Source organism: Amia ocellicauda, chromosome 23 (genome assembly GCF_036373705.1).
Source record: "Amia ocellicauda isolate fAmiCal2 chromosome 23, fAmiCal2.hap1, whole genome shotgun sequence".
In the NCBI taxonomy this organism is placed as follows: Eukaryota; Metazoa; Chordata; class Actinopteri; order Amiiformes; family Amiidae; genus Amia; species Amia ocellicauda.
The window spans coordinates 9,741,320-9,764,039 of record NC_089872.1 but is presented as its reverse complement, the minus strand read 5'-3'; the positions used below and the strand labels follow the sequence as shown (position 1 = coordinate 9,764,039).

The 22,720-nt window shown below is 41.5% G+C and overlaps 1 protein-coding gene across 3 annotated transcripts in view; it reads left to right on the top strand.

Annotated features, from left to right (window-relative positions):
• The window catches only part of LOC136718880 (apoptosis-stimulating of p53 protein 2), a 42,134-nt gene that overhangs the window by 8,355 nt on the left and 11,059 nt on the right, over positions 1 to 22,720 (top strand). For all 3 annotated transcript variants that reach the window (XM_066696663.1, XM_066696664.1, XM_066696665.1), the window contains exons 2-10: positions 10,838 to 10,985; positions 13,096 to 13,209; positions 15,172 to 15,248; positions 16,187 to 16,288; positions 16,461 to 16,632; positions 19,026 to 19,207; positions 19,404 to 19,568; positions 21,194 to 21,241; positions 22,387 to 22,612. In XM_066696663.1, the coding sequence (XP_066552760.1) occupies positions 10,838 to 10,985; positions 13,096 to 13,209; positions 15,172 to 15,248; positions 16,187 to 16,288; positions 16,461 to 16,632; positions 19,026 to 19,207; positions 19,404 to 19,568; positions 21,194 to 21,241; positions 22,387 to 22,612 (1,234 nt within the window). The remainder of the gene's footprint in view (positions 1 to 10,837; positions 10,986 to 13,095; positions 13,210 to 15,171; positions 15,249 to 16,186; positions 16,289 to 16,460; positions 16,633 to 19,025; positions 19,208 to 19,403; positions 19,569 to 21,193; positions 21,242 to 22,386; positions 22,613 to 22,720) is intronic.

Genomic DNA, 22,720 nt, shown 5'->3' with positions numbered 1-22,720 from the left:
TGATTGTTTTCCAATTATGTAAACAGAAACCTGGAGCAGCTGACTGGCTTAGCTTGGCCTCCACTGACTGTTTATACCATCACAGGACTGTATTTGCTTATGGAGGTGTGGCCTGCTGTGTGGAACATGAAATTAAGATTCAGAGAACACAAACGGAAGACCAAACATGGAATTGTTTGTCTGGAAAGTAAAAAAAACTGCAAAATCGGAGAGAGCTCTTGGTTTACTGTTGCTTAGAAGCCATCTTGTCCATCACAACTGTTTTATCTTTCCTATAAAAAAAGCTTGGTTATTGGAATAGAAATGCAGCATAGGTAAAGGTTTGTATCCTGCTCTGAACCCAGATGACCCTGTGGAAGCTGATTTTGTACACCCCGAGCAGGTATCTGTTGAAAACTCTCATGGTCTCCTTGCCTTCACTTGGATGACAGTTCACTTGTGAAACCTAAGACTGCCTCTCTAGAAAAGACTTACTCAGATTGCTGATTATCTTTTCCTATGCCATTGAGGGAGTTCAGTGGCCCGAATCAGTCTAGCAACTGAATACCCATCCAATATGAATAGAAAGGACAAGCTAAAACAGAGAGGTACGATGTGGAGGAGGAAGAGGGGGAGGTTAGGGATGAAACCTCGAGTCTTTCATCTCATGCGCTTTCAAAAACCTGCTCGGCTCCGAAATGAAATGAGGATCGATTGGTGGTTTAAACCTAATCCCTCATGGATGTATACTCTACATCACAAGACTAACACCAAAGAGTTGAGTACAATCGAGTATTGTGTAGGCCAACTTCAGTCAAAGGGCAGTCGCAGGCAGGCCTTCAGGCCTAAAGCCCAGGATGTGACATGAATGCTGGGGAAATCAACTGAAATATTCCGTGGGGGATAAGGCGGACATCAACGCAGTCATGGGCCAACCTTCAGACATATGTAGATCAGATGTATAATACCTGAACCACTGTCGCAAGGAGTCGATAGGTCTCTGTTCTGATACTTCTCTTCCTTCTTGAGGTTTCTCCTCCTCATCCCCAGCCGCTCCCGTGTGGTGCTAATAATTTGTCATTCGAGGGACCTTGGTGTCCTGGAAAAGTGTCAAAACTTCACACTGCAATCTCATTCTGGCTCCTGTGGAAATATTATGTGCCGCAGTACCTTGGTCTTTTTTTTTTTAACTTCTTCAATAATTGGATTTTGAGATTGCTGATTGAACTGGATCGCTTCCTTGCTTACCTGAGCAATATTCTTAATGGCTGAAGGAGTGTGTCTTTCGGAGTCTTTCCCGCCTGCTGCAGGGAACGAATTGCTTTTTTCATTCTTTCTTGTTTGAGTTTTGTGAAGGACATTGCTTGTCTGTGCTGTGCCCCACCCCCAATCCCTCTCCGATGACCTCTGTGATTACAGCATCCCAGACTTTTTATGACTGGTTGGGCCACAGGACTGCTTAGCACTGCCCACTGCCTCTGTATAGCTTAACCTGAAATATCTGGTTTATAGGCTGCCTGTCATTTAGTGGCGTCTGGAGAAACTGATTCCTAAAAGCCAATTGCAGGTAAATCCCCTGGGGCAGATTGAGGGTTGTAGATGTCATAGTGTTTGGAAACCGATTGCTGAAGGAATTTCGACAGTCTGTTTTCTCGGGTCAGGGTAAGTTCGTCTGCAATGGATATATAATATATATATATATTTTTTTTTTGGCATGTTAGGCTAGTGTTTTAAAAGTTCATTTCAATCCTCAAGCCTGAGGTTACTGTGGTGTTATGGCAGCTGTTTTAAATAGCTTTTGGTATTGTGTTAAAAGTTCTGTAGAAGGGAAATCCACCATTTTAGTATTGTTTCTCATGTTTATTATTTAAGGTTTTATTTCTGCTAGTATTTATAATTCATCTTTGTGCGTTTTATGCTCTGTGGGCTTGTGTCCTGTGTGCCATATGTTTTATTTAGACGTCCCAAAATAACAATGTCCATTAAACCCCGGGGCTATATTTGTGCATTGTTTGGAGGTTCCTAGCTTTCACTTTTCTTTAAAACCCCTTTGTCTTCAGCATGTCACTTACAGGAAGTTCTCAAATGCAGCACTTTCTGAGAGTTTGTGTCAAGTCTCTTAATCAGTTCTGTTGAAGGCAAGTGTTGAAACTTTTTTTCTCAGACTGACTAAATCTGCATTAAAGCACTAGGATGAAGTGAACGCAGCAAGGAAAATGATACTGCAGCAAATCAGCTATACCTGACTGCATCAATTCTTTCTGTTTTCAGTCAAGTTCTTGCAAAGCATCTTGTCTTATCTGGATGGTTTTGAAGAAAATGCTAAAAAGTGGAGTTTTTCTAACAATCTTATTTTGTTTGCTATATTATTCCCTGTTAAAACATTGCTATATAGGCTAGTTTATGTCCTTATTATATTCTGCACACTTGTATGTTAAGTATAATGGCTGGACATGCAAAATCACCTTGCAATGCTCATTTTAATATGGAAGGATTTTATAAGTATAATCCATGGCTGGGCAGGAATTATTTCACTAAGTCTCACTGACTTCATGTGGCTGTACTGCATATCTGTTGACTTTTGATTATGTCAATAGTTAAAATGATTATCTATCCAGTCTTTATGAATATTTCCAACCTTTGTCCTGTTCTACTGTGTGTTCCTTGTCACACCCTGTCGCTTTCCATTGATGGTCTGTGCTAGTTCTGAATGTGAGCAGGTGAGGTGGAAGTATTTAGGCAATAGTGAAGATTCAGTGAACAATAACACATCCTTGGGAATCCAAGTGTTGTTCAGTGCTGTTCAGCTTACGTTGGCTTATGAGCGATTCTTGCTATGATTACCGGAAGCAAATTAAATTATTATAGGACAAATGAGCTCTCAAAAGTGATTATGAGGTGATAAGAGGGGGGAATTGCATTAACACCTGAAGCGCATCAGTGATCGTTGTACACAAGGGCGTGGGTTGATAAGGGTGCCTGTGAGTGAAGCATGCTTTGTGTATATCATGTATCACAACACTTTGTAATATCAACATGGAGCAAATGAAAGCAGAAGTGCACGGTAATATGGGGCCTCAAACAAATTCTCTCGTATACAGTTGCTCATTTTTATATGTCACTGGCCTGGGTAATCTGCTCAGACTTAATGCATTTATTGCTGTATTTGAGAATCGGGAGCAAGTCGAATAATACCTCCTTCACCAAACTTAACACTATTCTTAAAGCCTTCAAAGGGGTTTGGCTTAAAAGCAGCAGAAAATGATCACATTGGAGTGTAACCAAGGACAACTCTGCATCAGAAAGGGATCTTTAGTACTCTGCCATTTTAACAAGCAGTTGCGAAGTCACATTAAGTTCAAATTACTGCCAGTTGTATGAGAGCGGGTAATGAGAAACATGAACTGGGCTTTTGTCACGAAATGGTGACATTGATTGATTTTAAATGGTAAAAGTCTTGCAAAACAAAGGCAATTGACACAAATCACAGTCCTGACGTCTTCTCTTTCAAAGACTACAGCTGGGAGTTTAGGTTCCCGTGCTGCAGTGCAAAGCAGTTAGTTCAAATCCTCCTTTTTAAAACTATAAACCAGGATTTACAAATGTATCTGCTTTTTATACGACATGAAAGGTTTTTACATAATACATCTTATTAGTTCCACTGTGTCACAATTATAAATAAAACAAATGCACACTGTAGTTTGCACAGTGTGGTGCAGGTGTTTAAATAATGCCGTAACAAACGGAGTGCAACAGAAAACGCAATGCTATATGCAGCACCATGGGATGGCAGCAGTACAGAACAGTTCTACAGCCAGTAGCTGTGACAGTCCGTGGATTGCAGCGCGAGCAAGCAGGGTCTGAGGACGCAGTGAGAGGCAGAAGCTGGTGAGAGATGGTGCCACATTGATAAACCTGGTTAGTTGGTTCCGCTATAGGGGGGCAGAGGAAGAAGAAGTGGGCAAACGAGGTAGAAGAGAGGGGAGGGCACGACTTAGCGGGCAAAAGCAAGGAGCCAGTGGGAAAGTGAAAAAGCAAGCATAGAGTGTATTGAATGTACTGATCAGACAGACTTCCTATTTCTGCCTGAAAAAAAATACAAAACTCTTTGGACAAGACTACCTGACAGAAGATGTCTGAGGGAAGTATACGTTTAAGTAATGTTTACAGGGGATGGGGGGGCATAGCCTGTAGAAAATTGTCAAACCTTGGTTGATGGGTATCCCTGAATTATGGCAAAGCAGAGAGTCGTACAAAACACTTAATGTAGGATTGGTGTTAAATAAGGGACAAATGTGTGACATTAAAAACAACATGCATTATTTTTTTACACTGCACATTTCTAATGGCGTACAGGCCTACTGTGATACAGGAGGGTTGTGAGTCCTAGTGTTTTAGCAAAAGCCATACCACAGAGTTGTGTTTACAGTTGCTCCGTGGGAGTTGTTGAATCGCTGCCTTTTCCTGTATTTATTTCGGGCTATTGTGTGTTTATGCATTTCTGAACCCAGTAGGGTCTTTCTCTTTCCAAATAAATGGAAAATGCTGATAAAACAATTCTCTCGTGATCAAAGAGTTTACGCAGACCGGAGCCAGCAGACAATGGCCCGATGTCAAAGAGTTTTAGGGAACCATCAGTGAGTATTGCCTGGGGAGGATCCTTTGAATTGGACAGTAATCCTCACTGTAATGGAAAGGTTTGTAAGTGGGAAGCAGGACACATCCCATGGGCTTCTTCTTGTTTCATCATGTCTGGCAGGACTTCCTGCTAACGTGTGCAGCAGAGTAGATGTGGGTTAAGCTTAACAAGTGAGCCAGTTATGTGTGACAGCTGCACCAAAGATCCTTCCAGTTGGTTGCTCTAGCTCTGCTCTCTGGGATCCCAACTCTCAGGGTGAAAAGAAGCCTGTCATGACAAAGGTGTACCAGAGTGCTGTACAGCACATAATTCATATGGGAAAGCTCATTAGCATTGCCAAACTCCTGTTAGAACTATGTAGTGCAAAGACGCATTGGGAAAGGTAGGTTTCCGTTTAGACTTCAAAGAATCTAGAACGTCTACATTCCAATACCAACTGGTTCTATGCAGGAATTTAGACAATTAGCCAACACAAGCACATACACACACACTTGCATGCAAAAAAAAAAAAAGTGTGTTTACTGTGTGTGTGTAATATATATATATATGTGTGTGTGTGTGTATATATATATATATAGGCCTTGTAGGGCTGTGCGATATGACGATATATATCATGTGATGATAGAAAAGCATATAATGCTCAAGCGCACACATTCCGCCCCGCTCTCGCCGCCGGGCTAAACTCGATCTGCATGCCCCCCTGACAATACGCTATAGCACCCCCCCACCCCCGCTAATTTAGATGTGTATATATTGTATAAAATTAAAGAATAATAAAGTTTGTTTGCATTTTAATAAATTGGAAAGCAATGCAAACATGCAGAAAGTTTAATTTTGTTTTTATTAAGGTGGTGAAGTGGTACAACAGTTTTTATTATTATTCATTATTATTATAACTATTTTGTATTAACACGTGCTGTACCTGTAAGCAGAATCGAAACGCGACAGTCAGAGGAGAAATGTCCCTGTCTACCAGATGTTAAATGTGCCACGATAAACCTGGCTGTAGTAAATCTACCTGAATCTATACCATTTTACAGCGCATGTTGCGTGATTACTATTACTTGTGTTATTGTGGTTATGTGACAGTAAATCATACTTATATATATATCCCATAACAACATAACACGCGTAATAGTAATCACACAACACTTGCACTGTAATGTGTTGCATTCTGCATATATTTACCATGACAGCCTGCATGTGGTATTTGTTAGTTTTGCATATTTAATGATTAACGAAATACTTTTAGTTTGAATGTCTTTGGTCTTATTTTGTAGCTTGATTGGATAAAACAAGAAATATCGAGATGTATATCGTGTGTCGTCCACAATTCTAAAAATATCGAGATATTAATTTTGTCATATTGCCCAGCCCTAAGGCCTTGTATGCATATGCATTTGTATCTTATTTTTTTAACAATTGTTGGTCAGATTGAATAAAGGCTTCAGTCACAAGAACTAACAATAAAACATAATAATATAGTCTGGAATACAGGACGAAAGAATAAATGGGAAAAGGCAGTTATATTAAGCTGTTTTCAGAATTCCAGGCTATAATAAAGCTGCCTGGGATGTTGCCAGAGGTTTGCCCACAATCCCCCAGGCAAGGTCCCTGCCTAGAGGGCAATGGTTTGTAATTGCGTGGCCGTGTTTGTCACACATGGAGTCTGGTGAAGCTGAGGAGGTCGTCTGTGCTGATGCAGTCGGTGGTTCTGCCTTCTCATCAGACCAGAGACTCGTGGTGTAGACCGGGCTTACAGATAACCCACCACGGGCAACACGTTCCTTTTGCTTCAAGGCACCTGGGCTGTCTTCTCCCCTAATGAATCTGAACTTCACCACCAAATCGATTTAAACGTCATCTTTCCATATCGGCAACTGGGGTAATGTAGTGTAAGGGGATTTTATCGTCTCCCTGGAGATGTGTGCATCGGTATGGTTTACTTGTTTTAAAGAGGAAGTAATGCGTGCAGTGGGATAATGTGTGCATTATAACAGCATGTATGTTCTGCTTGCCATTGTCACTTGCTCAATTCAGCATTTCCTGGAATCCATACGGGGACAGACAAATATAGCAACGGTATACGCCAAATTTGTGCGAAATGGAAAAACACAAATAATTGTGCAGTGTGCCTTCAATATTGTCCAGAACAGCAAATGACTAAGGTACCATTGTATGTTTTTTATTTTTTCCTCCCCCAACTGTGCATTGTAGTATTCTGAAATGGAAATCCATCGTGCTTTCTTTGTGTGGGGAAAAAACCCTTGTTTCTTCTTAAGATGATCACACAAAGGGGCAACAGCTCATTATTTTTACAGAATGGCCAGTCCAACATATTTCTGCAGGGCAGGGTAACCAGTATAGATGTGCTGCATTCCCCTGAGGAACATTTAGTCCTGTAAATGTCAGTATTGTGGGGGAAGATGCTGTGCTGACGGAGTGTCCTTGAGTTTTAATGACTACTGGGGACAGTGCTTAGTCAGTGGAAGGAAATGTTGAAGTCAAACGTAATGATTTTATTTTTGCGGTTCAACTCCAAAATGAGGGCAGGCGGCTAGAGAGATTTAATTTTCCTTCTTCCCCCCCCCCCCGCCCCTGACTGCTTTCTTTCCAAAGATCTGGAAGAAATTATAGAGCAAGCTGTGGGGAGAGAGACGGGGAGAAATCTGGTTTAGAAGTATAAAACGGTCACAGAATTAGATGGTGTATCAAGATATAGGTGGTTAGAGAAATATGCAGCTATACAGCCTCGGCCATGGTGGTGACAGGGTAGGAAAACCATGTGCGAAGCATGCAAAATGGAAGACCCTCCGAAGATGAAGACCTCTGAGATCCCTGTGTTTTTGATGATGAAAACCGCGCTGACTGGGGATTGTGTCCGCGCCAACAACCACAACAAAAATTGTGACCTGAAAGAAGATGTTGGCAGCCTTGTGAAACATGGTTTTCCAAATTCCTTTAAGGGACTAGCGGAGTCATCCTGCACCTTTTTCTTCAGTTTACACCGAAGTCCAGGACCATGAAAGCCAATTAAGTGGAACTAATTTCAGGAATGAGAGAGTGGTTTTCTTTGACGCAGTAGGTTGTGGGTGTATGAAACGCACGGCCAAGTCGGAGCTGGGATGCTGACTCATTCAAACGCAGTCTCGATGGGGTTCTTGCCTCACTGGGCATCTAAGAACAAGATGAGCAATACCGACTGAATCTGACTCATTTGTTAGTTTCTCGTGTGCGTTTAGTCGCGCTTACGCTTGACGACGAGCTGCAGGATGTTTGTATTAATCCCCTCCTCCTGGAAAAGAACATCCGAATCTGATTCACCCAAAAACAGAGGGAAGACTTTTTGTCCCACTAAGCCACGTCATTAGGGCTGTGTCACTTGGCCCCAGGCCCCAGTCATCAGCATCAGCAGGAAAATAAGGTAACTGAACACATAGGGTGATCCTTACAAATTATGCATTGTAAACACCAAGCTCTCCTTAGCTGATCTTTAGACTTGAAAGCACTTTCCACATATTCATTTAACCCTGTTGTGCTGTTCCTGATACCAGTGGGAAGCCTTTTCCTCCAGTGAATCCATGTTCTGTGTAACATTGTAGTGAACCATTGTTGATCCACTTTTTTCCCCTTCTTTGATTCCTTAATTCTCAATTATCTTAACTGATAAAAACTTGGACAAAGCTGAAGGAAATGTTTTAGTTTTTTTTTCCAATGCCAAATGTTGAACTAAAAAGGCATTGAACCAGCATAAAAATAAAAGGGGGGGGAAACTGCTGGGAGATAGAGTTGAACACATTCAGTAGAAGCATGTCCGCTTTCCTGACAGACTCATAGAAAACCTGAAGAAGGGATAGATTGATACTCAAAACTTATCCTGGCTCCAACTCTGAAATGTGCTCATGGCAATAGAAGAATCAAATCCTGCCTCTATTTCACAGGACGTATTCTTGGAAGCTTGTTAATATGATTTTTCAGAGATATCTCTCAAGAAACACAAGCCTAGTTGTGTGTGTGTAGAATAAGTCGCAATGCAGTGGTAAAAGCGTTCATCTCAGACGTGCAAATGAGCATGGACATCTCATTCTGCAGTCTTTGATACTGATGCCCTACTTGCAACCTTCAGAAGACATAGTTGCACATCAACCATAGATTAACAGAGCTGTTATTGGAAACTAGATAAGTCTTTATTTGCAGAGTGTTTGTTGGGGAGGGGGGGGGTTGTTCCCAAGACTAAGTACATTTCTTTTTTTTCTTGAATTCGAGTTGCTGACCAGTGTTTGTAACCGGTCCACTAAATATTATGAAATGCATTAATAATGACATAAAAAAATGACAGTACATTTCTTCACATTATTCCTGAAAATGCTGAACGTAGAACATGAAGGCCTGTGATGAATAGGCTCTTATACGATTACTTGGAAAAGGACCGATTTTCAGAAATACAGCTGTTTTGAATCCGCTCTGGATGGTTCCACCTGAAGAACCTTATTTTTTCAAACGTTTACCGTCTTGCTAAGTTAACACTTGGTTTGCCTAATGAGGGAAATTACAAGTTTTTGGTCTCCTATGCAAATTTATATTTCATCATGTTCCTTGATGATTCCATCTCAAAATAGACTCTCATGCTAGGTTTGCACATTTTATTAGTCTGAAATCCATTGTCCATTCTTTGGATTATGACTCTAGTATTTGGTTTTAAATTCATTTTAAGTGTTCTGTGGATACCCCTCTGGGATGTTTAATTGTGAGAATTTGTTTGATCCCTAGTTATGTGCCTCACAACAATTTGATTTGTTTCTTTGCTGGATGGTCAAATTACCCTTGTTTTCTTGAGTAGCAATGGCTTGGTTTTAGTTATCTCTGCATAGTCTCTGTTTAGTTTGGGAGCTGCCTAGTGATGCTCACTTTACAGAGCATGCAATCACACTTCCTTGAACACTTAAGTCTCAACCGATAAATTAAACCCCACTAGTGATTCTCAAGTGCAATAAAACCTTTTGATTTTCTATTTGAATTTCTCAAAGAGCTTCTCGTGTCATTTGAGGGGACAGTTAGGACCCTTGTTTTGACAGGCTCTTGAAGTGACCTGGGGGGGATTGGCCAGTCTCAGATTGCTCAAACTGGGGTGTGCAATGAGAATAGCGATTGACTTGCAAGAGCTCTAAAGTGGCAGAGCGGTAAGAAAACAGATTAAATCATTCCAAGGTGACTTGCAGCCAGGAGTGGAGTTTCGGTTTGCAAGGACACTTGGCTGATTGGTTTATTAGCTGCGAAGGAGCTCATTTAAAGCTTGCAGATTGGCTTGTCAGAAAGTATTAAGACCATCTCTGCACCACCTTGGGTCCTACTGCAGAGATACCTGGTGAGATGCACTCTCCCCCCATCAGGAACCCAGGGGACTGAGGCTGATCGGCACATTAGCTAGCCTGAAGTTGAAATTCATTGTTGAGTGGGTTTGTGTGTTATCTGCAGTTGCTATTTTTGGTCTCTTGCGATTTGAATTTTTTGTCTTAAACTTTGTACTTTCCAGTACTAAAGGAGGTATAGCTGAGAAGAAGGCCCTTTAAAGATGACATTTGATAACCGCCTTTCACTGCTGCGTATGTGAAATCATCCATTGAATTTGCACACAGAAGGGAACATACCTTTTGGACAGGACATTTTTACAGTTTCCTCCAGTATGACTTTTCCAACCCATTGCTGCACTCCACCTACCCCCCATAAATAGTCTTTCCTACATCTCCTACTACTTGGTTAAACTGAGAGACTCGTACACTCCTAGTTTCGTATGTAGTGTGATGATTTATCTTAATTATATACTATTGGGAGGGGTCTTTGTATTCCTCCTGGCCCTCGAGGTCTGTACAGTTTTTCTCTCTTGGTTCAGAACATTCTGTGAAATCTACTGCCTTTCCCAAAACCACAAAGCAAGGTTGCTCTGGAAAAAAGGATAGTTTCGTGGTAAAATTTAAAAAATAATAAATCCTGCTTAGGAATGCTTTCGTTTTACTTACTGTTCAGTCTGTGTCTTTCACCTCCTCTCCTTTCTCTAATTTAAATGTCAGCAAACACTTTAATGTTTCGTGTGTTGTTTCTGCCCCAGGCCAGTCAGTAGAGGTTACTGTGCATGTATACCAAAACAATTCCTACATATCTATGCTGTTCTGATGAGCTCCCTCCCCTATTCCTCTCTCTCTCTCTCTCTCCGTTTCTCAGATGTTCCTGACTGTATACCTCAGTAACAATGACCAGCATTTTACGGAGGTGCCCATCACCCCTGAGACTTCCTGTCGGGATGTGGTGGAGCTGTGCAAGGAACCAGGAGAGACCGAGTGTTACCTGGCTGAAATGTGCCGCGGCTCTGGTAAGAATTTCACTTAATTTCGTTTTGTCTCCAGAACAGAGATTTAAATAAATTGCTATAGAATGTAGAATCATGGAAGCATGAATTGTATTCCTTCACTCTCTGCTTTGTGCTCAGTTATACAGCCCTACCAAAGAACGCTACTGACAGAGTAATTCAGTGTAATTCCCTTAGAGTTTACAGAAACCACAAAACTGATAATCTGACTCAAAGCACTGTCACTCAAACCTAAACCGCTGTTTAGTAATGGGCTCTCCCATTTTGGGAGAGCCCATTACTAAATCACAAAATACAATTGAGTTCCAGAGGTGTGTCGGGAAAATTTGAATATTAATTAATTACACCTCACTACAGTTTGCACTAGTAATATTCCTCACCACTCTGACCTTGGACTAGAAAGAATAGAAATTTAGATCCACTGTATTTGACTGGTGAATTGTAAGGTAATATATGGTTATATCCCACATTTCAAAGCCCTTGGATGGATATGTTTTAGCTGGCAGTCTTGCACGTTCTTCCCACATTTATTTAGGCCCATCATCCTTGTTTTTGGGGCCTGACACTAATTTCAGCACAGCTTTTGCTGAAGGAAGACAACAATACACCCAGGCCAGACAGAATGTGATCAGCTGACATTTTCAGCCTCTCCACAACCAGAATGGACCCCTTATCTTCTCATATGAGACCCCTGGGTTTCACACCCCAATGTTTCCATGGTTACATCATCCTACATATGATGTAGCACCAGAGCCCCGGCATTTACAGAGTTAAAATCTTTGGTTTGAAGTTCTCCATGTCCTGTTCGGTCCTATTTGTTCCATTTTCTGATTTATCTGTAGACATTTCTCACAATACCGTGCTTTGCCTTCTGACCGTCAGGAAGTACGCTGGGGGAAACTAATTGGCGTCACGCACAGCCCGTCCGTGCCACGGTTTCTAGCATGCTGTCATGAGAAAAGTTTGCCAGTTATTTGGGTGGAATTATACAGCAGTATGACAAATCAGTATTTAGGCAACAACTGAAAAGTGGGCTTATTTAGAAGTTTGTTTATCCAATTAATGTATTTTAATGATTTTGTCCTACCTTTAAATTGGGTGAGAATGCAGTCCCCAGTAGCTTCGGAAGAGATTGTTTGCCTTATGTTGCAATTTATTCGAAATAAGTAACAGAAACCATCACATACCTCCAAGAAAATATCTGTTCAAAATGAAAAGCCTACTCCCTGTGAAGCAATCTAAAGAGGATCATCAGACTGTGGCCTTGGGCCTTTGAAACCTTGCCGGTCGAAACTGCTGTGGCACGTCACTTTAATAACTTGATCAAATTTAGTCACAGAAACTGGAAACAACAGTGTTAAATTTGTGATGGCTTTAGAAGAAATGTGGATGGGACTAGTCGGAGCGGTTAGGCTGGTTTTGGTATTGAAACCCAGTCTTGTGCAAGATGCCCACTGTATTAAAAGAAATCTATAGCTGTGGGTTTCTTTCCTCTAGGCAGGTTTCTTTATTATAACTCGGTACAACGCTTCTCAAGTTCCTGTGTTGCAAATTCAATTGTAATTCTTTTATAAATGTACATGTTAAGTGTGGTCTTGAAGAACATAAAAACACAACACAGCTCAAGACTATTTATTTCAGAAAAGCAAGGATTTCTATATAAAATCACGGTTAATTTAACTAGCCTGTTTTCTCAATCCACTTTATTTGTAGTCTATTTGTGTATTTGGTCTCTGCAGCTTTCTGTCTGTCCTAGGTTTATACATTTGTAAGTTGGCTCCCGCTTGTTTTGAAGTCCACAGTTCTTGCATTCCTCCGTATTTTGTCCCCCAGTTGTCTTTCCAATTGAGAACAAGACTGGCTCCTCCAACTTAAAATTAGTTCAGAATACAATGACTTGGCAAGAAAGGTCATGTGGAGTTGAAGTTCACACGGACCGCTTACTAATATAAAAGTGTGAACAGAAAGGCAGATTTGATTGTTACGCCAATTGCACTTGTGGGTCTGGGGGGTGGGGCTTCTTCGGGAGGTGTTGTTACTAAGCAGGTTGGACTGTTTGTCAATTTGATCCATAGTGGGTCTTGATCGTGTTTTTTTTTTTATCTCCGCGCAGAGAGAGCCATTGGTGACGGGGAGCGGATGCTTGATGTTCTGCAGCGCTGGAGCCAGCAGAGGGCGGAAGTGCGTTTCTTCCTGCGGCACGAGAGAACGCCCAGCCGAGAGTCGGGTAAGAGTGTTGGCCAATTGCTTCACATGGGCCGGATTTGCAAAAATTGCTCCGCTGGGTTCCTTGTGTGATTTTTGCATATGGCCCTTGGAGTGTCATTTTACTTCTTGGAAAGCTAAACTTCTCGTTAACCTGGAGTAGTAGGAAATGGTGGGAGAACAAGTGAGAGTGGAAGGACAATGTTGTGTTGCTAATCAATCAATCAATCAATCAATTTGTCAAGCACCAATAAGATCAAACCACTTTTGAGATCAAAATCTGCACTTTAGTTATAAATAAAAAATATATGGAGCCATTAAATCTAATTTTAAGTAAGGGGGTAAGTAGGTGGAACTAATTAGTTTTATTAATCCATTTCTCTACTGGGAAAAATTACAAAACTTGAAGAAACTAACTGATTGATGAATAACAGCAGCACTTCAATTACCAGACACAAATGGGTACCCAACCGTGCCGTCCCAGGGCTGGAGTTCAACTTGGGCTACGTATTTGTTTCCGGCTTAATGAGCTACTACTGGCAAGACTGTTGCCCTTGTGTGCGTCAGTGTACTTTACGCGCCAGACAGCACTGCTTATGTAACTGGATAAGTTGATGAAATCCTTGTCAGCACTGGATTTGTGAGGGCCTCCTAGTCATACTGCCAGTTAAACAAACAATCCTTATTTTTGAGAAATCCCCTTCATTGTCTCCCAGGCCTTTACAAAAAGTGATGTGGTTTCCAGGGCACTGAGCAACTTTATTCTTGAACAAAACTAAAACTCAGATGACCTTTTCAGTTCTTGAGGGCCAAGCGTGGCTCATCCATAGTTAGACTAGGGAGTGACTTTTGGAAAAGGGAATAGGGCAGGAGCCAGAGTTTTGGTCTGTAATTCAGGGGACGGGAGGAATGTGGGCAGCTCTAAGCAGAACATGGCTTTGGAAATCTCAGTCCAGAGTTTGTAGTGGACAATTAAAGTGCGTGGTTTCAGCTCTTCACATTTGTGGAGAGTACAACTGGTTGTCACAAAAACCAGACTCCCATAAATAGTTGCACATTTACTTCTGGGAATATTTAGGCTGCATCTTGAATCCTATGCCCTGCATTTTATCACTTCACTGTACTGTGTGGAGGAAGATGCATGCAGGATTAAAGCTGGGTTAACAATGTAAGCTTATACCGTTGCTGAAATACTGGGAAATTGACGCTAGGTTTCCAAGTAATTCAAGACTTGCTCAAACTGGTGAAGTAGGTCACTATTATTATATGAATTATATTACCAGAAGAACTGTGACAACAGACAAATACCAATCAGTGGCTTTTCATAATGATCTCATTAGAGTGTGATAAGTACAGAATAAGCAGTCTTGTTGGAGTTGAGTTAGAAACTGACACATAATGCTCTCATAACGAGCTGTATTATTCTCAGATTGTGGGGATTCGGATTGTCACGTATCCAGCCAATGTTAACCTGGCTGTGCATTTTTTCCCCCCTGTGTTTATAATCAATTAAGGTCTAAACTCCTTGTTGTATAATAACTAAGCCTCCTTTTTGTCCCTATTCTGAGCTGTAATTCCCGGATTAGTCGGTCCCCATTTTTCCTCATGAATGGCCAAGATGATATCCTATATCAGGAGATGGCAAAGTTGCCTCGAAAGCATTACATAAGAGCAAGAAGTTTGGCATTGAAAAGTGCTTGCATTTCAATCCCCAGATTCTTGACAAAGTCCTTGCGTAATATTCTTTGCTTGATCTTTATTAGATCTTTTAAAATTGTGTTCGCAAAAGTAACTGGACAAGCCTTCTGCTGCACATAATGGATTGTACCTTCCTAGAACACTTTGAGAAATACAGTAGGCATTTTCATTACATATTTTCTGCTGTACTACATTTACCACACTTTTTGTTCCTCCTGTGAGTGGAATCGGTATGTTTAGATTTTCATGACAGGTTTGTATTAATGTTGTGTTGCTCTCTGTGTAGGTGGATCCCGGACTCAGGACCACATGTCCAAGAGGAATGGTGTGAAATTACCCACAGACCGGAGGGAAGAGAATGGGGTGAGTTCAGAACAGACGAGTACAGGGCTTATAGCAACAATGTGTCTACTGTGTGGGAAAAACTTGTATGCTGCGTCTCATATTTTCACCTTTAGCCTTGGGCAGTCTTTTAAGAAGTTGCTGGCTTAGGCAGAATGACAAATAAGTAGACGCGCTGTCAGGTTGAAAAAAAAAAAAAACACATAAGGATTTTATGTAACTTCTGAAATAAAATAAAAAAGTATCCCTCGAAGACTTATACTGACCTCTGCAAACATCTTCAAAGGGGGCATTTTTCATGGGACAGTTTAGGGGTGGTATTTAAAGTAAAGGCTCATTTTATTTCCGTCTTTCCCCCGCCGGTCAGCACTTGTAATGCGTATGGAAACCAGAGATAAATGTTTGCTGAAATGTTATGACTCACTCTATGCTCGGAGTCATTGGTCCTGAATCAGCTGCGGTGCCTTTTTTTTTTTTGTTCTCCCCCCTTTTGAGAATGGCACATTTGAAAACAGAAACAGGTTGACCCACTGCAGTGCCCTGTGAGTCATTTTAAAGCACACAATTGTGAACAGACCGGAATGACTGGTGCTCGTCTTGACGCAGGTGTCAGTGCATGTACAGTACAGCAGTCGGTGTATTGCTGAAGACGACTTAAGGATGTAGGTTATTTTTCCCCCAGAAACCAGCTGAGTAAGGCAAGTTCAGTGCACAGGTCATTTAGACTATTTCAGTTGCATATACAGAGTTTTTCAGTGGCTTTTTCTGAGCCGTGCCCTTTTTTATTTTTTGGCGTAGTTTTTTCTTCCGACTCGGTTTTGTACCTAGCCTGATTGTAATTCGCTGACATGCTTCCTGTAGCAGTTGGAGATTCACAGCAATTCACGTACGAACACTGTGTTGCATTCTGGAGCTCAGAAAGTTAAAGTCCTCCTGGGTTTTCTGTGCTCTCACTCCAGGTGGCAGTGCCTCGCATGGACATGACACTGGCGGAGCTGCAGGACATGGCCGCCCGGCAGCAGCAGCAGATCGACACCCAGCAGCAGCTCCTGGCTTCCAAGGTAGGGGCAGTCGGAGGAGGAGGGGTAGACGGAGATCTGTACTGTGTTCCTTCAGTGTCAGACCTCCGCCGCACTGAGGAGGCAGTATGCTTTTTTCAAAGGGAAGGGGTTCTAATGCCTCAGAGGACGACCCGTTCAGAGAGTCACTATGTGTGTCTGTCGCCCTCTGCAGGAGCAGCGGCTGCGTTACCTGAAGCAGCAGGACCAGCGTCAGCAGCAGGCCTCGGAGAAGGACAAGCTGCAGAGGCTGCGCGAGAACGCAGAGAACCAGGAGGCCAAGCTGAAGAAGGTGCGCGCTCTGAAGGGCCAGGTGGAGCAGAAGCGCCTCAGCAACGGAAAGCTCGGTGAGAGAACCCATAATGCACTGTCAGCACCAGCACCACACACACCATCACGCTGCAGTCTTTGACACAAGTTCTAATTCGTCTGACCTACTTCATTTTGTTTTTGAATATAAATTGCTCTAAATGTGCATGTAAAACATAGGCGCGTGTTTTAAGTAAATAAGTACATTGTAGTGCATTAGACGTCATTAGAGTACAGCAAAAGATCTTAAAGTCCCTGCTTGTAGAGTGATCGTATTGGCAACCTGGAACATTTTTATTTGGAGTGTGGCATTCTGTGGTTTGAGGAACTGAAATTACCTGACTAAGGCAAGCCCAACCCATCCTTAAAGGTGTATCATACTGTTGAAATCTATCTACCTTTAGTTTTTGTGGTACTGTCAGTATTTTGGCAGCTTAGTTTCAACTATCAGTCTTAATAGATTACCTTTCACTTGCTGGAGGCAGAGATCAGACTCAACTAGCCCAGCCTTCATCTGTTTCTGTCTGTCAGCATACTGCATCAGACCCCTGCAATTCATGCAAATCAGTTATCTGGAATGGCCAGCTGGCAGCACACTTGAGATTTCTCAGAATCCAAACTGGAAACCTGTTATTCTAATACAAAACTGTAACGATAATAAAAAAATATTTTAGAGTTAGAAGCAGAGTACGGGTGAATTTTAATAGGTAGATTGTTCAAGTCAGTCTCATGGTTTGAAACAAGTTGTTTAAATAATTCATTTGCAAGACAAATTCAGCCAGGTCACTGTTTTGAAAACAACTACTTGAAGTAAAAATGCACGTTAAGGTGGTATCAAGACAATGTTGGCTGATGCAATTCTGGAAAAATAACACTTGACTGGAACCAGGGACCTTATGTAAGGCAGTGCTTTTTGCGAGTCCATTTTCTGAGGAAAGTAGCCCTGTTTACAAAACATGTTTGCCGTGACACGATTAAGAATGTTCCACAAAGTTGCAGTTCCTTGAATCCTTAAATATCACATTAATCTTTTCAAACATGTTGATCCGTAAATATGCAAACCCTTCTTTATACACCTGGCAACTCTTAACTTCGCAAGATAAATCCTTCAGGTTTATTTGATGTTATTCTAGCATTCAAAGTCTAAACTCTTGTTTCCGAATCTCAGAAGTTTATGTAAAAGATATGTCTTGGCATTTGAACCCTGATTATCTGTCAAATAGACATAAATCTAACTAATATCATCAAGCAGAAGTGCCAGGGTCAGATATACGGCTTTATCAGTGAGGTAGAGAATTATAAAACGCAAGACAGATGTGTGCTAAAGGGATCGTGTTGGGGACCTTTGGGAGTTATCCAAGGGTCTAGACTAAACAGGTTATGCCCACTGTATCCAAAGAGTTACCAAAATCTCCAGCAGGTGTCTTAAGATTCTGTTTAAGAGCATCCCATATCCTAATACTTTTGAACAATGTTTTCTGTATATCTTGCACTCCCTTAGTTAGCACATTGTTACATTCAGATACATGTACTGCAAAATATAGGTCATGCTTGAAGCTAGACTGGTTTTATAATTGCCATTAAAACTGTGACCATTTATCTCTTGTATGATAGGCCCCAGATTCCCAGGGATCATGTCTGTTATTTTTGGCCCTCTAAATATTTCAAAACTGTACTGGAGCACTAAGCTTCCAGTAATGATTCCAGGCCAGGTCTCTGGACCAGAGGCATCAGATGTCATAGATCTTTTTAAAGCTAATTTTCTTGCCTGTTTAATCTGTTTGTATAAACAATCTCAAAGCAATCAGTTGTACCTTGAGTATTAAACCTTAAATGTAGAGCTGAGAAAACAACCAAACTATCAGCTCTTACTCACTATAAGCCTAGTGCAGAATAGAGTGCAGTTTTTAGTTGTCCTGCTATGGCCAGCCATTTTTACATGACCCCATCTTTGAGGTTAGTGTTATTGTCTTGCAAAATGTTCTATTTGATATTAGAAGGGAAAGACGTTCACTATTTGGACAAGAGGTCAAGAGTGCTGGGGCTTGAGAGGAAATCTCTTGGATCCGAATCCCCTTGTTTGGCCACACACATCCAAGCTGGCCTGGCACCCTGTAGGACCTTGTCACAAATCCATTTAGTGTGTTCCCTGACTTCATCACAGTCTCCTGGGGTAATCTAGTTAATCTGCTAATTAAATTGTGTAGGGGAAAGGTGGATGTGGCCCAAAATAAGAGTGATTTAATCTATGTTAATCTGCTTTAGTTGTTTTATTGGTTTGAATTTTGAGGTGAATGTTGGTTTGATTCCAAACTTCTTGTGGAGGTCAGAAACAGTCCAAGTGAGGCCTGTCTCGCCATGTGAAGGCAATGACTGTCCTATGGTAGTCCATCTCTCCATCCCTCCAACCTCTCCACCTCTCTCCCCACAGTGGAAGAAATTGAGCAGATGAACAGTCTGTTCCAGCAGAAACAGAGGGAGCTGGTGTCGGCTGTGTCCAAAGTGGAGGAGCTGAACCGACAGCTGGAGATGCTGAAAAATGGCAAGATCGACAGTTTCCACGACAACCAGAGCTCCGTGGCAGAGCTGGACCGCCTGTACAAAGAGCTGCAGGTGAGACTTCCACTGAACTCATTCTAATCTGAGGCAGGAAGTTTAGGAGGAAACCAGATTTGCAAGAGGTATAATACGAATCATGTAGCAGTGAATCTGTAGCAGGGATGTCCCAGTTCATAAATGTTGGCCCTAAATTGTTAGAATTCACAGCGATGCAGAAATTGTCCTCACGTGGCCTGTTCTCTCCATGCAGCTGAGGAACAAACTGAACCAGGAACAGAACAGCAAACTGCAGCAGCAAAGGGAGAGCTTGAACAAGCGTAACTCTGAGGTGGCGACCATGGACAAGCGAGTGAGCGAGCTGCGTGACCGGCTCTGGAAGAAGAAGGCGGCGCTGCAGCAGAAAGAGAACTTGCCTGTGAGTACAACATCATGGCACTACATGGGGGAGGGTGGAGAGCAGGGTAGCATGTGGTGTGTATCAGTGGTACCAACTATTGCCCTCTGGGACCCTTTTCTTACTTTACATTGCATGTGAAACTCTCATCCCAGATTTCAGTTTAAAGATGAAATTCTAAGTGTTATGAATATGGAATATATATTTTAGTATTGGGTGCTGGCTAGATCTGGGATGATGAGAGAGGTCTAACCGTTTACTATTTCTGTACAATACACTTTATAATATTTTTAATTTGTTAATTGTAAAATTAGATCCAATGTTTTGCCCTTCCATTTCAATATGTAGGTATTGTAGGTCAACGTTTAGATTTTTTTTTTCTCTAGGTTTAGCCCTTTATATAATGTATATTCACAAAATTGAGCACTTTAAGTTATGGACAAAACAAATTCTGAATCTTACTATTGCTTTTATTCACCTCACATTTGTATTGTTGCTGTTTTTCAATGGGCATACAATGTTTGTAGGGTGGCAATATCTTCTCGTATATTTATTAAATAGGTGGTTGAAAGATTATGAAGCACATCCAGCCATAACCCCATGGTTAAGGAGTAAAGTGTTGGCATCTGATTAATACGGGAAGGTATTTTTAGATTAGTTATTTCCTATTCATGTTTTCCTTTTCCCCCGATTGTCACTGATTATGGAAATGGATGAGCTAGATTTGGTTTTGTTATACAGTGATGTGTTTTGGGTTAGGGTTGTATATCAACCCGGATTTAAACAATTTGCATTTTCAGAACTCTTTACTTGCATAGAAACTGCAGTGTCAAGCTCATAAAATATTTACTCTCTGAGCCCTTTTAGGGTCCATAGGGCTGTAGAAATATAAGTTAAAAGCTTAGATTCCTAAATCTTTCATTCAGTTACAGCCTCCTATATGAATGCAAGATTTGTCCTATTGGCTACAGATTGAGGATTCAAATCCAGGCCTGTGCCACTTGGGGTTGATCCATAACTGACCACAAGGGTTGATCATTAAAGTTGTTTTGGAGGTGATCCTTGCCTCTTACCGGGGTATCACCCTGGTTAGGTGTTTGTGAATCAGTGGCATTATCAGGAAGACATGTATATCCCTAAAGGCACAAGTATTCAGTATTGTGCACAAGACCCTAAATAAGAGGAAAACGCAGGTGAGCTCCTTGAATCAGTTTGTAATTGTTCCCCCGAGGAGGGCACACTTTCCTGTAAGCCTCTTCAGTCCTGTTTACGTCCAGCTCTGAAAGGTGCGCTGCTGTTGCTGATGAAAGGCGTTTCACAGTTCTTTCAATAGGCCACTGTGGCTAGGTAATTTGCCTGCTCTCTGACTGGAATTTCAATGAATCGAGCTCATTTAGACGGCTTGTTGTGCAGTAAGGGTTCACATTTTGCCAGGACATTAAGAAGCAGACAGAAATCGCCCGACTAACATATTCACCCTCCTTTAAAAAGATTGAGACGAAGGAAAAATAGAGAAACAGATCAACAGAAAACCATCAACCGCTTTTCTTTCACTCCTTCAATGGAAGCATTCTTCAGGTTTCTAACTTAAAAGAAGGTCAGTTGAATTAAAATTTGTCGTTTTGTTTCCCTCCTCCCCCCTTAAGAATGGCTTTCCCACTAAAGACAAGGCTTCAAAAGACTCATCAATTCAGGTAAAACATCAATGCATGTTAGGGCAGCCAATGATCTCCTTTAAATGTTTGTTGCTTTTTTAAATGTTTGTTTTTTTACTTGAACTGTACAGTAATTGAGCTTGGTTGGACTGGATGTATGAATTATTGCTCTGTCAATGACTTTGATCTTGACATATTTATCTGCCAGATATGCATGTTTGTTTTTTCTAAGGATGTGCATGAGAAATTTTATTTGGCACTGGAGGGCACAACTTAATACAGGTGTTCAAATATATTGCATCTTTCTACTATTTAAATTCAAATTTTGATAAGGAAGCTCAATGTTCTCCTCGATTTTCGGCCTAGTTTGTTTTTCATAATATATATGAGCCACTCAGATTCTTCTGTTCTGTATAATATCTTATAATACAGTATTTAAGACATCCATGAATTCAAGTACTCGATTGTATCATGTTTGAGCTAAAACTAGCCTGCTCTGTTGGAAAAGGTTATTAGTGCCTTTCCTCAGACTACTGTGACAGGAATTTGGTCAGTTTACAAATACAAACATTTTAACTTAATTTTTTTATGGTTGTTTTATCAAAGAAAATTTAAAGATAAACTTTCTTGTGTCCCACTTGGGAGTCTATAGAGAAACTGATGGGGGAAGTAGGTTTCTTAAAATAATATACAAAAAGAAACCTGTTTAGCCAAAATTTGCCGGATCTCGAGGGGAGCATTTGTTTCCAAGGCATGGGTTTGTCTCCTGTCTCTGGTAATTCATAGCTGTCAATGCTACCTATCTCGTGGGAGGCTCATGTAATTTGACCGCTTCTCCCAAACATCTCCTGTAATTTAATATCTCCCGTATTTCTAGAATTTAATGCAAATTATATTTGCAGCAAAATGTCTTAACCTCAGCCCAAAACTGTAAATAAAATAAATCAGATTTTAAAAGAAGTTAGGACACAGGGGGAAGCCAGGCAAGCTAAAGTGGAAGTATAAGATATAATGTTCAACCAATAAATGTAATGAGCAGAGATTTTGTTACTTTTTTGCTCACCCCCCTCCCCCCACTTCCCAGTTAAGTTCTGCCTTATTTTTATTTCTGCGTGTTGCCAGGAATGCTCATTATCAGTGTTTTCTCATCCAGTCTCTCTGTGTTCCTCCCTCCCCATGTTCAGATTGTCCACGATGGCCACCCCTCGCAGCAGCCGGGCTCTGCTCAGAGCAGGGTGGCGGCAGTGGGCCCCTATATCCAGTCCTCCACCATGCCCCGTGGTAATGCGAGGCATGACCTGCTTGTGAAACCGGCGCACCCCGACGGCACGGCCACCCTGCCTATGCAAGACGGCCCCCTGAAAATCCAGGCCAGGATCGGAGGAGCGCCCCCGAACAAACCTCCCTCAGGTACAGCCCGAGAAAACAAGCTAACAAACAGTATGCCTACTACAAAGAGACACTGAAGTGAAACCAATCAGACAAGCTGCTTTAGGTAATTAATGCCGTTAGGTTAGA